This window comes from Rhinolophus hipposideros, assembly GCF_964194185.1.
Source record: "Rhinolophus hipposideros genome assembly, chromosome: 1".
NCBI classification, from domain to species: Eukaryota; Metazoa; Chordata; class Mammalia; order Chiroptera; family Rhinolophidae; genus Rhinolophus; species Rhinolophus hipposideros.
Window position 1 is genome coordinate 26,377,390 of NC_138047.1, and position 17,633 is coordinate 26,395,022.

At 33.7% G+C, this 17,633-nt stretch overlaps 1 protein-coding gene across 1 annotated transcript in view; it reads left to right on the forward strand.

The window, feature by feature from the left end:
- CCDC7 (coiled-coil domain containing 7) overlaps nt 1-17,633 on the forward strand; it is a gene marked incomplete at both ends in the record, with an annotated part of 191,908 nt that overhangs the window by 67,528 nt on the left and 106,747 nt on the right. Inside the window, 2 exons of the mRNA XM_081051876.1 lie at nt 6,574-6,659; nt 12,376-12,430. Coding sequence (XP_080908002.1) covers nt 6,574-6,659; nt 12,376-12,430 — 141 coding nt within the window. The remainder of the gene's footprint in view (nt 1-6,573; nt 6,660-12,375; nt 12,431-17,633) is intronic.

Below are 17,633 nucleotides of genomic sequence, written 5' to 3' on the forward strand. Positions count from 1 at the left end.
GTGATTTGAAGCTTTATCATATATATACAAGAAAGGACAAATATATTTTTGTATGCTAAATCTTTTGGAAATGGAAATATTTTGCCTATTTTAGTGTTTTCATGCACACTATATATTTTTGTGCTAGTGGTAATTACTATTATTCTGTTTTTGGAAAAATAAATTTAGATGTTAAATAACTTGACAAGATTTGCAAAGTTATCAGTGCACTCTGGTTGGGACTGGGTAGCCTACCGACCTTCTCTATTTGTAGGTAGGCCTAAAATGACTAAGAGCATAAATCCAAATGTGATCTCACATTTACTCTTTTTTTTCAAGAACCACTATCTTTCTCAATTTATAGAAACTTCACTTAGTTTCTTCTACGTGTAGTGCCAAGAACTCTTTGCCTTTCTGTTAAAACTACTTACTACTTATCCCCAGATATGAAGTTGCTAATACAAATATGAACAGTGACTATAATTACATCTCTATGTACTTGAATAAATTGAATATATTTGTTCCATATAACATAATGTAATATAGGAGGTATAGAATTGATATGGAAATATTGAAATTGTTTTTTTTCTATATTTAAAATCTCTAAAGAACTTTTCATTTTTAAAAATTGAGATGCAATTGACAGATAACATTATATTAATTTTGAAGCTGAAATCTATTTTAGCATATACTGGAGATATAATGGCCTCAGTTAATTCCAACATAATAAATATACATATAAGGGGAATTTTAATATAGTAATTGAGAATATAGAGTTTGAAAATGGGAAGGATTTCTATTTAGAAGTAACAACATGTAGAAAGAGAAAGACTTGAAAGAACAAAGGCTGTTGAGAGAAATTCAAGTGCTTGAGTATAATAGGAGTTTTGGATTAAGGAGAGGAGTAGTAGGAAGCCTGGCATGGGCTATATGTGAATGACATAAGTAGTTTGAATTTTCAGTAATAAATTGGGGCTTATTGAAGAATATTATGAATGATCCACATGATATTTTTTATTAAGATCATGCTGTCAGCTGTATGAAAGATGAATTTTGGGATAGAGATTGGATTTTGTAGTTGGGGAGAACAATTAGACAGTGTTTTTTTTTTTTTACAACTTTAACTCAGTGATAATCAAACTAGTTATAAGTTATATGAGTTTATTAATATAGAATTGCAAATAGTATTTCTTGTAATCTAAATTTTACCACTGCCAAATGGTATGATTTAATTTTATAAAAGTATTGATTCTTTCAAATATAATAAACACATTTCTAATCAGAATGCAAAAATGACTTTTTAAAAAAGGAGAAATAATTTGAAGATTATATAGAACTTACCTGTAAAATCATCTAGGAGCCTTTTTTAAAAAAATGCTGGTTCTGACCACTTTTCCAATTCCTTTTGAGATTATTGTTGTATGTATTTTGGTAGTTTATATTTTGATATAAATTTATTCATTTCTAGTGGCTTTTTAAGTTTATTGCCTGGAATTTTACCTTATGCTATCTTTTGGTTCTTTTTGATTGTTGTCTTTTTCTGTATCTTCGTTTCTACCTCTTTTCCATTTCTTATCCATTTACAAAATTATGGGGATTTTCTTTTCTTTGTTTATTTTCCTTTTAATCATGTTTGTCAGGGTATTGTTATAGGCTTTTTAAACTACCTGGTTTTGGGTTTCATTTAGCTATTGTACTGTTTTATTTTTTGTTGCTGTTACTGTTTGTTTTTTTATTTAATTACTTTAACTTTTATCTTTATTAATTTCTTTTATCTCTTTTTCTTTAGTTTATTTTTAGTTCCTTTCAAATATGCATTTGTTGTATATGTAATTTATTTATTTTCACTTTTGTTTAATAACAATAAACACTGTCCAGGCTATATAATTTTCATTGAATACAACTTTATTTGTATTTCATAGGCATTTGAGTTTTTCCTTGTTTCAAAAAAATGTTTTTAGCTCACCTTTTCATTGTTGGTCTACTTTTTGTGGAATAAACATGAGAAAATATGACATAAAAAGTCTACATTTTGGAAATTTGAAAAGGTTTTCTTTGTGGTCAAGTGCATACTTTTGTTTCAGTTTTCTATTACTCTATAACGACACAAACATTTAGAATTTTAATACATCAGTAATTATTTCTCATTGATTTGGGAGTTGGCTAGGCTCAGGGGGATGATTCTTTTTCTGCTCCATGTTGTATCAGCAGTGGTCACTTAAGTAGCTTCATTTAGCTGTGGAATGTTCAAGATGTCTTCCTGAAATGTCTGGTGGTGGGTGGAATGGCTAAGGACTGAGTCATTCTCTCTCATATAGTTGCTCATCATTCAGTGGTCAAACCCAAGTATCCTTACATGACAGCTGGAACTCAGTAGATAAAAGTAGAAGCTGCAAGACCTTTTAAGACCTGAGCTCCAAAGCTTTAGAACATAATGTCCACATCTTACTGGTTAGGGGTAGCCCAGGCTCAAAGGAAAGAAAAATATGCCACATATCAGTGAAATCATATGGTACTTGACTTTTTCTGTCTGACTTACTTCTCTTAGCATAATAATCTCAAGATCTATCCATGTTGTTGCAAATGGCACCATTTCATCTTTTCTTACAGCAGAATAGTATTCCATTGTGTATATATACCACATCTTTATCCAATCATCTATAGATGATTTCCTAAATAGCACATTACTGCTAAACTTAGTGATTTAAAACAGCAGATCTTCATTATTTCTTTTAGTGTCTGGATCAGTATTCTCACTGGGCAGGTTTGGGTTGGGTTGGAAGGTGTAAGATAACTTTATTCACATGTGTGAGGTCCTAGCTAAGACATCTAGGCTACATAGGACTTCTTTCTAGTCTCTTATCATCCCTTATCCCTAGGTAGTTTATAGAAGGATTCTCAGTAGCAGCAGAGCAAAACAAAGCTGGAAGACTTCTTGAGGCTTAATACAATACCATTTTCATTGTATCCTACTGGCCAAAGCAAGTCACAAGCCAGCCCAGTTTCAAGTAGTGAGGAAATAGACTCCACTTTTTAATGGGAGCTCCTACAAAGAATTTATGGCCATTTGTAGTCTACCACAGTGGGGTATGTATTCTCTTTCCTTTTTTCTCCCCCCTCTCTTTATAAAATTCAATTAAATTTAGATTTGTTTCATTGTTTTCTCTATATCATTATTAGTTAGAAAATAGGCGAGGCTGCTATATAGAGACTTCATATAATTCAACAGCTTAAACAAGATAGAATATTACTTTTCTCTCAAGGAAAGCTTGAATAGGTGTGGGTATAGTAGTTTGATGTTTTCTGGGAATCCAGCCTCTTAATTCTTGCTCTCATTTCTCATTGGAATTTAGAAATTTTACTAGGCCTTAAATTTACTCAGCTCAGGGAGGTATTGTTTTCCTATTATTTCTTTTTCTTTTTCTTTTATACGTCTAGAACTAATATTTAAATATTATGATTCCTAGACTTATTCTTAAATCTCTCTTTTTAATCTTGGCTTCTATTTGTATGTTTGTTTTGTGTGATAAGGTATTTTTTCCATTTACTTTACAGTATTTCTAAATCTATTCTTATAAGTAGCATTTCTCCTTTTCACTTTTTCTTCAACTTTTAAGTTAAAAAATCATGTTTTTATAAACAAAATCTCAGGAGACCCTAATTCGTGGCTCTAAATGCATCCATCAGAGATCTCTATCACAGTTCTAAAGATTTCTTCCTAGTAATTTTCTGTCCCTTTAGTTTTGCTTCGATAGGGATACCTCTTTGGATTGTTCAACTTGGCCTCCCTGTCTGAAGTTACTTAATTCCATCAGATGATTTACTGTATTTCTCTGCCTGTTTATGGATATGAGTTTCCTCAGCACATCATAAGCCATATATAACAATGTCTTGAGCAGTGGCTGGAAGGTTTATTTTCCCCCCATTATCAACAGATTCTGCTTTTATAGATCCTGTGTTCTCTAAAATTTCAATGAGAATAAAAATGGAGACTTAAAGTTTTATTTTGTTTCTTAAAATAACTCTGTTTCTGAAATGGGATATTTGCTCTATACTTTAAGATAGTTTTCCATTTTCATTTGACCTTCATTTCTTTTTTCTGTTGAGAAGCAGTCATTCATATAATCATTTCTCTGTGTGTAATTTGTCAATTTTGTTTGTCTATTCTTAAGATTGTTTTTTTTCTACTTGGTTTTCCACAGTTTGACTCTTATGTGTGTGGGCATGATTTTCTTTATATACATCAACATGGTGTTGCTGAGCATCTTGAGTATGTAAATTTCACTAAGTTCGGGAAATTCTTAACTTCTTTTTCAAACACTTTTTCTACCATTTCTCTTTCTCTTTTTCTTATGGAAATGCAGTTACATTTAAAATATTTGATGTTATTCCAAATGTTTTTCAGTCTCTATTCATTTTTTCAATCATTGTTTTCTTTAGATAGATATTTTCTATTGATGTATCTACAAATGGTCTGACTCCTTACATTGCCATATCCGATCTGCTCCCTTGTTCATCCATTTAAATTCATATGTTGTATACTTCTGTACTAATATTTTCATTTGTCTATTTTTTATAATTTTTATTTGTATGCTAAGATTTCTATACTTTTATATATTATGAGCATATTTTCCTTCACTTTGGTTATTGTTATAACAGTGGCTTTAAAATTCTTGTATGCTGGTTCTAAAATTTGGACTATACAGGAATCGCTCTCTGTAGATGGTCTTTCTTTTTATTTTGTCCGGACTAGTTGTTTTAAATAATTAAAAATAAGTTTTTTTCAATTACAGTTGACATACAATATTAGTTTCAGGTGTACAACATAATGATTAGACATTTATATAACTTACAAAGTGATCACCCTGATAAATCTAGTACCCATCTGAGACCACACATAATTATTATCATATTATTGACTATATTCCCTATTCTGTACTTTATATCCCTGTGACTATTTTGTAACTACCAATTTGTACTTCTTAATCCCTTCCCCATTTTTATCCATTCCCCCCAAACCGCCTGCCCCCTGGCAGCCATCAAAATGCTTTCTGTATCTATGAGTTTGTTTCTGTCTTATTTGTTTGTTTATTTTGTTTTTTAGATTCCACATATAAGTGAAATCATATGGCATTTGTCTTTTCTGTATGACTTACTCCATTCAACATAATACCCTGTAGGTCCATCAATATTGTTGCAGATGGCAAAATTTCATTCTTTTTCATGGCTGAGTAATATTCCTTTGTATAGGTATTAGTCCCCTTAAAGTCCCACAGCTCACTGAATTTGTTCATTATTTCTTAGTCTTTTTTCCTTGCATTATTTTAGTACTTTTTGATTTCCAGTATATATTTGATTTTTCTGAATAGTATTTTCATATTTAAACTAAAAAAAATATTTCTGAACCTTAACAATTTTCATTAAAAATTCATTACTGTATTTATTAATAATTTCCATATTTTGGAGAAATGTTACACTTGTATTTAACTTAAGTGAGAAGTTTGCCACTGTAGTGAATTGTAACTTGTGGTTTGAAACAGGAAATAACCACCTAATACTTTAATAGGTCTCTATTATTGAGCTCGTCTAAAATTTTTAGCAAGCTAGTTGTTAATTTTATCTCTACTTTTTTGAATAAAATAATCTAGTACTACATAGTAGTTCAAGAATACTTTAAAGTATGTGATCAGTACTGCTATAACATTTGTTTTGAAATGAAAATTTGTTTTAAACAATTGAACAATTTGAACATAATGTTAATTTTACATTTGCTTATGCACAATTTCATTTGCAAAAAAGTATAGGTGAAGGCAGAAAATAGCTTCTACATCCTACCTTGGTTCACCATGTATACAGTGTACCACGCCAGTTCACATTCGGTGTTACAATTTTTCGTTCAGTTTCAGATAGCCAACTTTCCATCAATGCACAATAACTTCTAAGTTGCAATCTATTCATTTCTCACTTCCACGAATAAGCTTCATGTCTTTTGCAAGACAAAGAGCTGTATTTCTCATAGTATGTGTTTCTTAATCATTTAACTGTATAAAATGGGACTAATGTTTTTATTAGATTTCCATTTTTTAAAATGTATCACTACGGGTGGCTGGTTAGCTCAGTTGGTTAAAGCGTGGTGCTGGTAGCACCAAGGTTGCCATTTCGATCCCTGCATGAGCCACTGTGAGCTGTACCCTTCATAAAAAAAAAAAAAGTATCACTAACAACGTTTTTTTTGTTTTTTTGTGTGTGCTGTGTACCTAACCCCATTTCCCCCATATATCTTGCAGTTTGTATTCCATGATTGTAGTGAGGTGATTTTCAGGAAGGCATATGCTATATTACAGCAGAATTGACTACAATTTGTCAGGGGAACTTAATTATTTTGATATACATTAACTTATATACAGTGTATTTTTAGTAGAGCATTCACTATAATAAACATTCTGACCTTATCATCAAATTTATTTTCTTTTTATTCAGATAATTTTTCTTGAAAAATAGTATAGTGATTCTCAAAATAAAATGGAGATTTTAGTAATGTATATTATCATTGAATTCCCTATAATGCATTGTCTTTATTTTTGGCTTACACAGAAAACAAAGCCTACACATGGTCAAACAAAGAAAACTATGAAAACAGAAAAGAAATACACCAAAGGAAAATCTGAGGATTCAGAAGCGTAAGACATAAAGATACATGCTAATACATTCTTTTCTTGTTGATTTATATTTTCAGTTTATACCAACAATTTGAGGTCACATAACTTATTAATAGGTTTCTAAAAACCATAGCATTAGCAAATATGGTCATTAGCCACATAACAACATTTTGGTCAACAATGGACTGCATATATGACAGTGTTTCCATAAGATTATAATGGAGCTGAAAAATTCCTATCACCTAGTGACATCGTAGCCACTGTAAGATCATAGCACAGTGCATTACTAAGTGTTTGTGGTGATGCTGTTGTAAACGAACCCACTGTGCTGCCAGTTGTATGAAAGTATAGCACATACTATTATGTGATACGTATTACTTGATGATGGTAATAAACAATTATGTACTGGTTTGTTTGTCTTGTTCTTTTTGGTTTATATCCCACATATCAGTGAAATCATAGGGTTCTCTGCTTTTTCTGTCTGACTTATTTCACTTAGAATTATACTCTCAAGATCCATCCATGTTGTCACAAATGCTCCTATATCATCTTTCCTTAACGCCGAATAGTATTCCATTGTGTATATGTACCACAACTTCTTTATCCATTCATCTATCGAAGGACACCTGAAATCTATGTAAATTTACTAACAATTGTCACCCCAATAAATTTAATTAAAAAAAAAAGAAAAAAAACAATTATGTACTGGTTTGTGTGTTTAACATCCTATACTTGTTATTCCTATTTAAGAGTGTACTCTTTCTACTTATAAAAAAATGCATACTGTTAAACAGTATGCTGTTATGCCAGCAGCAGCCTCATGCATCTCATGTTTACCATGTCTATTAATTGCGTCATTTTATCTTGTGCTTGATTTAATCTTGCTATTTTATAAATTTAATGTAGCCTAAGCGTATGGTGTTTATAAAGTCTACAGTGGTATACAGTAATGTCCTAGGCTTTTTCACACTCACTCACCACTCACTCACTGACTCACCCAGAGCAGCTTCAAGTCCTGCAATCTCCATTTATAAGTGCCCTATGCAGGCGTACCAATATTTTATAGTATATTTTTGCTGTACATTTTCTATGTTTAGATATATTTAGATACACCATTGTGTTACAGTTGCCTACAGTATTTAGCACAGTAACATGCTGTACAGGCTTGTAACCTATGAGCAAGAGGCTATGCCATATAGCCTAGAAGTGTAGCAGGCTATACCGTCTAGGTTTGTGTATGTGCACTATGTGACGTTCACAAAACCATGAAATCATCTGATGATCGATTTTTCAGAATGTATCACTGTTGTTAAGCAGCACATAATTGTATAGAGTTTGTTTTTTTTTTTAATTTATTGGGGTGACATTTGTTAGTAAAATTACATAGATTTCAGGTGTACAATTCTGTATTACATCATCTATAAATCCCATTGTGTGTTCACCACCCAGAGTCAGTTCTCCTTCCATCACCATATATTTGATCCCCCTTACCCTCATCTCCCGCCCTCCACCCCCTTTACCCTCTGGTAACCACTAAACTATTGTCTGTGTCTATGAGTTTTTGTTTCTCGTTTGTTTGTCTTGTTCTTTTGTTGTTTTTGGTTTATATACCACATATCAGTGAAATCATATGATTCTCTGCTTTTTCTGTCTGACTTATTTCACTTAGCATTATACTCTCAAGATCCATCCATGTTGTCACAAATGTTCCTATATCATCTTTTCTTACCGCCAAATAATATTCTATTGTGTATGTATACCACATACACAATATCCATTCATCTATCGAAGGACATTTTGGTTATTTCCATGTCTTGGCCACTGTAAACAAAGCTGCAATGAACATTGGGGCACACGTGTCTTTATAGATAAATGTTTTCCGATTTTCTGGGTAGATACCCAGGAGAGGGATTGTTGGGTCATATGGTAATTCTATTTGTAATTTTTTGAGGAAGCTGCACACTGCCTTCCATAACGGCTGCACCAATCTGCATTCCCACCAATAGTGTATGAGGGTTCAATTTTCTTCACAGCCTCGCCAACACTTGTTACTATTTGTCTTGTTGATGATAGCCATTCTGAATGTTCCATGTACACTCGAAAAGAATGTATAGTCTGATGTTTTAGGATGAAGTGCTCTATATATGTCAATTATGTCCATTTCATCTAATGTGCCATTTAGGGCTGCTATTTCATTATTTATTTTCTGTTTGGATGATCTATCCATGGCTGTCAATGATGTATTTAAGTCCCCTAGTGTTTGGTCAATTTCTCCCTTTAGTTCTGTTAGTAGTTGCTTGGTGCTCCCTGATTGAGGGCATAAATATTGATGACTGTTATGTCTTCTTGTTGTATAGTCCCCTTTACCATTATGAAATGTCCATCTTTGTCTCTTGTTATCTTTTTCACCCTGAAGTCTGTTTCATCTGATATCATTATGGGTACACCTGATTTTCTCTGGGTACCATTTGCTTGGAGTGTCAATTTCCACCCTTTCACTTTGAGTCTATGCTTGTCCTTATAGCTGAGATGTGTCTCTTGGAGACAGCATATGGTTGGGTTTAGTTTTTTGATCCAATCTGCTATTCTGTGCCTTTTTATTGGTGAGTTCAGTCCATTTACATTTAGGGTGATTATTGATACGTGAGGATTTCTGTCATTCTATCTTTAGTTTTCTGGTAAGGCTGTGTCTCCGTTGTTTCTTTGCCTTTTTGTTGTTGTCTATTATTTCTGTGTGGTGGTATTCTATGATGTTTCCCTCTTTATTTTTTTATTACAGTATATATTTCAGTTCTGGATTTTTTTTGAGTGGTTACCCTTAAGTTTGTGTAAAAGAAAGTTTGATATTTACAGTATTCCATTTTCTTCAGCACGCTTACTTTCTCCATTCCCATATAGTGGTTCAGGCGTTTACTCTCCCCCTTTTTATGTTTTGGTTGCCACAAATTGTCCCTGTTGATGGTTGTGGAATAGCCTCCTTTAGTATTTCTTGTAGTGCAGGTCGTGTATTAGAAAATTCCCTCAGCTTCTGTATGTCTGGAAAGGTCTTCATTCCTCCTTCATATTTAAAGGATATCTTTGCTGGATAAATTATTCTTGGCTCATAATTTCTCTCTTTCAATAGTTTGAATATTTTCTTCCATGCCCTCCGGGCTTGTAGAGTTTCTGCTGAAAAATCTGATGATAATTTAATGGGCTTTCCTTTGTAGGTTACCATCTTCTTTTCCCTGGCTGCCTTGAAGATTCTTTCTTTGTCATTAATTTTAGACAGCTTCAATACAACGTGCCTTGGAGAAGGCCTGTTGGGATTGAGGTAATTAGGTGTTCTATTTGCTTCTTGGATTCGAGGATCCAGTTCTGTCCATAAGTTTGGGAAGTTCTCATGAACAATTTCTTTGAATATATTCTCTGTTCCCTTCTCTCTGTCTTCTCCTTCTGGTATGCCCATTATTCTTATATTGCTCTTTCTGATGGAGTCAGAAAGTTCTTGTAGAGTTCTTTCATTTCTTTTAAGTCTCAAGTCTCTTTCTTCTTCCATATGTGTCATTTCCAGGTTTCTATCTTCAATGTCACTGATTCTTCCCTCCATCTGGTCAACTCTACTACCTAAGCTGGTTATTTCATTCTTAATTTCTTCTACTGAGTTCTTAATCTCCAGAAATTCCATTTGGTTCTTTTTAAAAATTTCAATCTCTTTCGTAAAATGCTCATGTTGTTCTTTGATTGTGTTTCTGAGTTCATTAAGCTGCCTTTCTGTGTTTTCTTGCATCTCATTGAGGTTTTTCAGAACTGCAATCTTGAATTCTCTGTCATTAAAGTCACCTATTTCCATATCTTTAAGTTCCTTTTCTGGAGACTTTTCACTTTCTTTCTGAGCTGTCTTGTGGCCTTGGTTATTCATGGCAATTTCTGATTTATTTTTCTCTTCCTAGACATCTACAAGAGTTGCTTCTGCAACAGGTTGATAGGAAGAGGTCTTTCTTTTGTTTTCCAGTACTTGTTGGTAGAATGTTTTATTTTCTCTCTGACTGCTGCCTTTTTTCCCCCTCTCTCACACAGTAGTGCTATGTTTTCTCTGCACTACTCCAGCTTCTCACATAATGGGGGGATTCCCTGGGAGATGTAGTTCTCCTCTTTTAACAGTTCGCCTGGGTCATAGGGCGCCACGTCCCTGTGGGGATGCGGAGAGCTTTTGAAGTTCTAAAGCTCTTTCTGCACCAGTTTCAGAGCCCGTATGTTTCAGCAGTTCTGTTTAATCCTGCAGGGATCCACCCAGATAGGTGGGGCCAGGGGTGGGGTGAGTTGTGAGAGGTTGGCCAGAGCAATGGCGGCGACCGCCACCACAGCTGATCCTGCTTCCACAGCTCCCTCCCCTTTGCCGGAACTAGTTGGGCTGGGAATCTGTGTCTGTGGTCCACAGTTCTCAGAACAGCAAATATTCTGTTCTTTTGATCTGACACTGTTACTGTTCCGCTTCTAGCACCAAGCAGGTGGGTGCGGGCGAGCTCTGCGAGAGTAGGGAGAGGGCGGCTAGTCTCAGTGCCTAAGGCTTCCATTCTCTGCTCGCAGTGAGGGCTTAAACCACTGTTTTTAGCCTTCTTCCCTCAGTCTTTTCTCCCTGGTCTCTGCCGTGAGGGTTGGGTTGAGCCTTGTTATACGCTGCCCCCTCAGCTCTGTGGGCCATAAGCGGAGCCCTAGCAGTCTGAGTTCTTCCCTCTCCCGCAGCTGTGGTAGTTCCGGGATGCAGCGAGCTTGGAGCACTGAGCTAGGTCTGCGTCCTGCGCCTGCGTGGCTCCGTCTCCGCACTTCTCCCTCCTTCCCCGCTCTCGCGATTCTCCCATCTTTAGGTGAATTCAGTAGTGGGCTTCTTCGTCTTGCCTGTCTGCTGTGCAGGGAGTCCTTTGTGGAGTTACTGTTGTTTGATTAATTGTAAATTCCAGGGGAGCTTTACAGAGGCTCACCTCACGCCGCCATTTTGATGACGTCCTGAATGTAGTTTTATATAAGCAAACTAGGATATGATTGTGGGAGAAAGCAGAAAAGGGAAGAACAAAGAACTAAAGAGGAGGAGAATGAACCTCTACACATTTAGGAATGGGTAAATATAATTAAATCTGTAAATAATTTCAGGGAAAATAGTTTACATTGTGTCTAGCTAATGATTTGTAATTTGTATGTTAAGTCCCTAGTCTGGGCTCTTCCCTTTTTTTTTTTTAACTGAAATTCTTCATTGTACTTATTTCATAAAGCCAATTATCCATTATGTATGTGGATTTTTGTAAAGTGGCCTTGTTAAATGAATATTTTCTTCTGTAACAAAATAATTTTGCATTTTGAATTGGCTTGGTCAAACCCTAATGTAAATATATAACTTAAAAAGAAATAATGAATCCAATCTTTGTAGAGCTCAAGAATTTCTGAAAAGAAATTCATCAGACAAATGACCTTGACATTTGACTTAAAGAAAAGATGATCAGAGAAGAAACAATGAACCAATATACTTTGGAAATCCTTGCCCCATCTCATCTTTTCATATTTTAATCATACCAGTGAGAAGTTACTTTGAGAAATGTTATTCAGTTATTTATTATTTAACCTACATGGATTTTATGGCTTTCAAAGTATGAATTTCTTTAGAAAAAAATTTTTTATAAAGCATTTAAGTAGTCCTCAAGAAAGCAAAATAGTCTTCAATTTAAAAATCTCATGATATGTTTTAAAACAATTTTAATTACAGGAAGAAGCCTCAAGTCAAAGAGCTTAAAATACAGGAAGATTTCCTTCAAGCCCAGGTAACACATTCTCTCTGTGCATCACAATTTGAGAAGTGCTCTGATAATTGTATGTGTAGACAACATTAGTATGTATGTGATTATAGGTGTGTGTGTATATACTAAAGTTCTTCCTAAGGTATTTCTTTTTTGTTGGTTGAGTGTTCTAAGTGAGTTTTAGAAAATAAAATGGTAAATCCAGGCATGTTTACTGTCAAGGTTATGAAAATTATGATTTACTCAACTACAGGTAATATCATGGAGGAAAGAACTTCATACTAGGAGTCAGAACAGGGATTTTCTAGTTAAGTGACATTGGATAAGTCCCTTTAACCTACGGGAACTTCATATTTTCCATTATTAAAGTTGCTAAAACAATAGCTGCCCTATCTATCTTAAGAAGGTATAAGAGGAGTAAGAAGCAAATAATAAAAAGTTCTTTAGAAATTGTAAATTATGTAGCCCAATCTTTTTTATGTAATCCAATACAAAAATACCTGTAATCCTTTATTTCATCTTCATTTTGGAATACTTTCTTTTGCTATTTTGTGAAAATATATTCAGTTTTGCTTCCACAATCAAACATGGATAATAGAATCAGTTGATAATAGAATCAGTTGGTTATCTATCTTCCCAAGTAATTATAGTGCTTATCCAATGCTTAATAAGGCATATAAAACTGTATATTAGCTTTTATAAAGAATCATGTCATCTGCTAACAGTGATAGTTTACTCCTTTATTCACACTTTGGATGATTTTAAATTTTTTCTCTTGCCTGGTTGCTCTGGCTAGGACTTCCAATACTATGGTAAATAACAATATTGAGGAGGAAATTATTGTTAGAGGAAAAGCTTTCATTTTCCCCCTGTTAAGTATGATGTTAGCTGAGGATTTGTCATATATGGCCTTTAGTATGTGTTTATACCCATTTTATTAAGTGTTTAAATCATAAACTGATAATGTACTTGTGAAATGCTTTTTTCTTGCATCTATTGATATGGTCATATGACTTTTATCCTTTATTTTATATTCTTTATTTTGTTTTTCCTTTATTTTGTATCACATTGATCGACTTACGTGTATTGAACCATCTTTGCACCCCTGGAATGAACCCACTTGATTATGATGTACATAATCTTTTTAATGTTGTATTATATTTGCTAGTATTTTTCTTAGGATTTTTGCATCTGTACAAATATTCATCAGAGATATTGGTCATTTTCTTTTTCTTTTTTCATTATCCTTACCAAGTTTTGGTTTTAGAGTAATGTTAGCCTCATCAAATGAGTTAGGAAGTATTGTCTCTTTTTCAATTTTTTGGAAGTGTTAGAGGAGGACACGTATGAAATCATCTTCGAATGTTTGCTAGAATTCAGTAGTGAAGCCATCTGGTCTTAGACATTTGCTTTTCCAGAGGTTTTGCATGATTGTTTCAATTTCCTTGCTGTTGATCTGTTTAGATTTTTCAGTTCTTCATAATTCAGTCTATGAAGGTTATATATTTTGAAGTGCTTGTACATTTCTTCTAGATTATTGAATTTGGTGGAATATCGTCTTCCATAGTATTGTTGTATAATCCTTTGTATTTCTGTGGTCTCTGTCATAATATCTCTTTCACTTCTGATTTTATTTGTGTCTTTTCCCTTTTTCCTTAGTGACTATTGCCAGGGGCTTGTCAAATTTATTAATTTTTTCAAAGAACCAACTCTTTGTTGCATTAATTTTTTCTAATATCTCTTTACTTTATATAATTCTGCTCTAGTTTTTAGTATTTTCTTTTTTTTGCTGACTTTGGGCTTCACTTGTTCTTCTTTATCTAGTTCTTTAAGATGTAATATTAGGTTGTTTATTTGGAATTTTTCTTGTTTCTTGAGATAGGTCTGTAATGGTATAAAATTTGCTCTTATTACAGCTTTGCAGCATCCCAAAAGTTTTGATATGTTGTATTTTCATTCTAATCTTTTTCTATGTATTTTTTGATCTTTCCTTTTATATTTTCTTTGACTCAGTCATTTTTTTAATAGCATTTGTGAATTCTCTACATATTTGCGGTTTTTCTCACTTTCTTTTTCAGTAGATCTTTAATTTTAAAGCATTGTGTTTGGAGACCATGCTTTGTTTGATTTCAGTTCTTAAATTTGTTGAGGCTAGTTTTGTGTCCCAACATATGGTCTATCCTTGAGAATGTTCTATGTACACTAGATAAAAATGTAGAATCCAGTGTTCTGTGATGAAAGCTTCTGTAATGTAGATTGTATTCATTGTGTCATTTAAGGCTGAGATTTCCTTATTGATTTTCTGGTGGGATGATCTATCCATCACTGTCAGTGGGATATTTAGGTCCCCTACTGTAATTGTGTTTTTGTTAGTTTCTCCCTCTTGTTCTGTTAGTAGCTGCTTTATGTATTTTGGTTCTCCCTGATTGGGAGCATTTACATTAATAAGTGTTGTATCTTCTTGACGTATTGTCACCTTTAGCATTATGAAATATTTGTCTTTGTCTCTTGTTATCTTTTTTTATCTTGACGTCTACTTTGTCAGATATAAGTATGACTACAACTGCTTTTCTCTGGGTACCATTTCTTGAGGTGTTATTTTCTACCCTTTCACTTTGTATCTATATTTGTCCTTGAAGCTGAGTTGTGTCTCTTGAAGGCAGCATATGGTTCAGTTTTGTTCTTTGATCCAATCTGCTACTCTATTCCTTTTTATTGGTGAGTTCAGTCCATTTACATTAAGGGTGATAATTGATATATGAGGATTTCCTATAGCCATTTTATCTTTTGTTTTCTGGTAGCTCAGTTTCTCCATTGTTACTTTGCCCTTGTGTTTCTGTTATTTTAGTTTGGTGGTATTGTATGATTTTTTTTTCTCTGTTTCCTCTTTTTTATGTTGTGTGTCTCAGTTGTTTTGGGGGGTGTGGTTACCATTAAGTCTATGTAAAAAAAAGTTTCATATATACAGCAGTCTTTTCTTTTTCTGTATGCAATTTATTTTCATTCCCCTTTGCAAATTCAGAGATTTACCCCCGCCCCTTTTATGTTTTTATTGTCATATATTACTCCTACTTATGTTGTGAGTTAATTTCCAGTTGTAGTAGCTATTTTTCTCTTCTGTTTTTATGTTTTTATCTCCTTTAACCTTTATGTTATATTTAAGTGTATAGTGCCCTATTCTGAATAATGGTTGAAATTTCCTGCTTCTGTCTGTCTATTAGTCATCTTACTCATATTTTGTATAATTTTGCCATTTTGTTATATGTAGAATAACCCCCTTTAGTATTTTCCATAATGCGGGTCTTGTGGTAAAAAAAACTCCTTCAACCTCTGTATTCTGGAAAGATCTATATTTGTCCTTCATATTTATATATATTATATATATGTATATATATATGTGTGTATATATATATATATATGTATATTATTGCCATATATATTATTCTTGGCTGGTAATTTCTCTCTTTCAATAGTTTGAGTATTTGACTCCATTTTGTCCTGCTTGTAGCTTTCCTCCAGAAAAATTTTATGATAATCCAATGGGCTTTACTTTATAGATTACCATCTTCTTTTCTCTGGGTGCCCTGAGAATTTTTCCTTTGTCACTAATTTTTGACAGTTTTAATATAAAGTGCCTCAAATAAGGCCTGTTTGGATTGAAATAATTGGATGCTCTGTTTGCTTTTTGGATTTGAAGATCCGTAGGTTTGGGAAATTTTCACTGAGTATTTTTGTCAGTGGGCTCTGTGTTGCTTCTCCCTCTCTTGTCCTTCTGGTATACCCATTATTTTTATATTGCTCTTTCTGATGGAGTCACACATTTTTTTTTTTATAGAGTTCTTTCATTTCTTTTACCTCTCAAATCTCTCTCTTCTTCCATCTATGTCATTTCCAGATTTCTATCTTTAATATCACTAATTCTTTCCTCCATCTGGTCTGCTATGTTTTCTAAGCTTGCTATTTAATTCTTCATGTCTTTTATTTAGTTCTGCAGTTCCAGAATTTTTATTTGGTTCTTTTAAAAATTTTCAATCTCTTTGGTAAAGTATTCATTTTGTTTGTTGATTTTATTTCTGAGTTCACTGAACTGCCTCTCTTGTATCTTGTTGTGTGTTTTTTGTTTTGGAACTGCCATCTTGAATTCTGTGTCATCCATGTCTTTATGTTTATTTTCTGGAAAATTTTCATTTTCTTTCTGGCTGCCTTATCACCTTGGTTGTTCATAGTTTTTGAGGGATTATTTCTTTGTCTAGGCATTTAAGGGAATGAACTCTGTCCCCTGCACTCTTTTCTCTCTCTCTAGAGTGAAACTTCATATGGTTGATGAGACAAGATTTTTCTTGTGTTTCCAGTAGGTAGCTTTGAAACTCAAACATTTTATTTTCTTTTTTAGTGCTGTGGCTTCTTGGATCTCTGCTGGGCAGTGGAACATGCCTTGTATTTCCTGGGTAGATGGGACTTTTCTTCTGTGATTGGGTTGTCTGCTGAAAAATGTGATGATAATCAAATGAGCTTTCATTTATAGGTTATTGTTTTCTTTTTTTTTTTTTTTTTAATTAATTTTATTGGGGTGACAATTGTTAGTAAATTTACATAGATTTCAGGTGTACAATTCTGTATTACATCGTCTATAAATCCCATTGTGTGTTCACCACCCAGAGTCAGTTCTCCTTCCATCACCATATATTTGATCCCCTTTACCCTCATCACCCACCCCCCACCCCCTTACCCTCTGGTAACCACTAAATTATTGTCTGTGTCTATGAGTTTTTGTTTCTCATTTCTTTGTCTTGTTCTTTTTGGTTTATATACCACATATCAGTGAAATCATAGGGTTCTCTGCTTTTTCTGTCTGACTTGTTTCACTTAGCATTATTCTCTCGAGATCCATCCATGTTGTCACAAATGTTCCTATATCATCTTTCCTTAACGCCGAATAGTATTGCATTGTGTATATGTACCACAACTTCTTTATCCATTCATCTATCGAAGGACATTTTGGTTGTTTCCATGTCTTGGCCACCGTAAACAAAGCTGCAATGAACATTGGCGTACACGTGTCTCTATAGAGAAATGCTTTTATATTTTTGGGGTAGATACCCAGGAGAGCGATTGCTGGGTCGTATGGTAATTCTATTCGTAATTTCTTGAGGAACCTCCACACTGCCTTCCATAGCGGCTGCACCAGTCTGCATTCCCACCAACAGTGTATAAGAGTTCCTTTTTC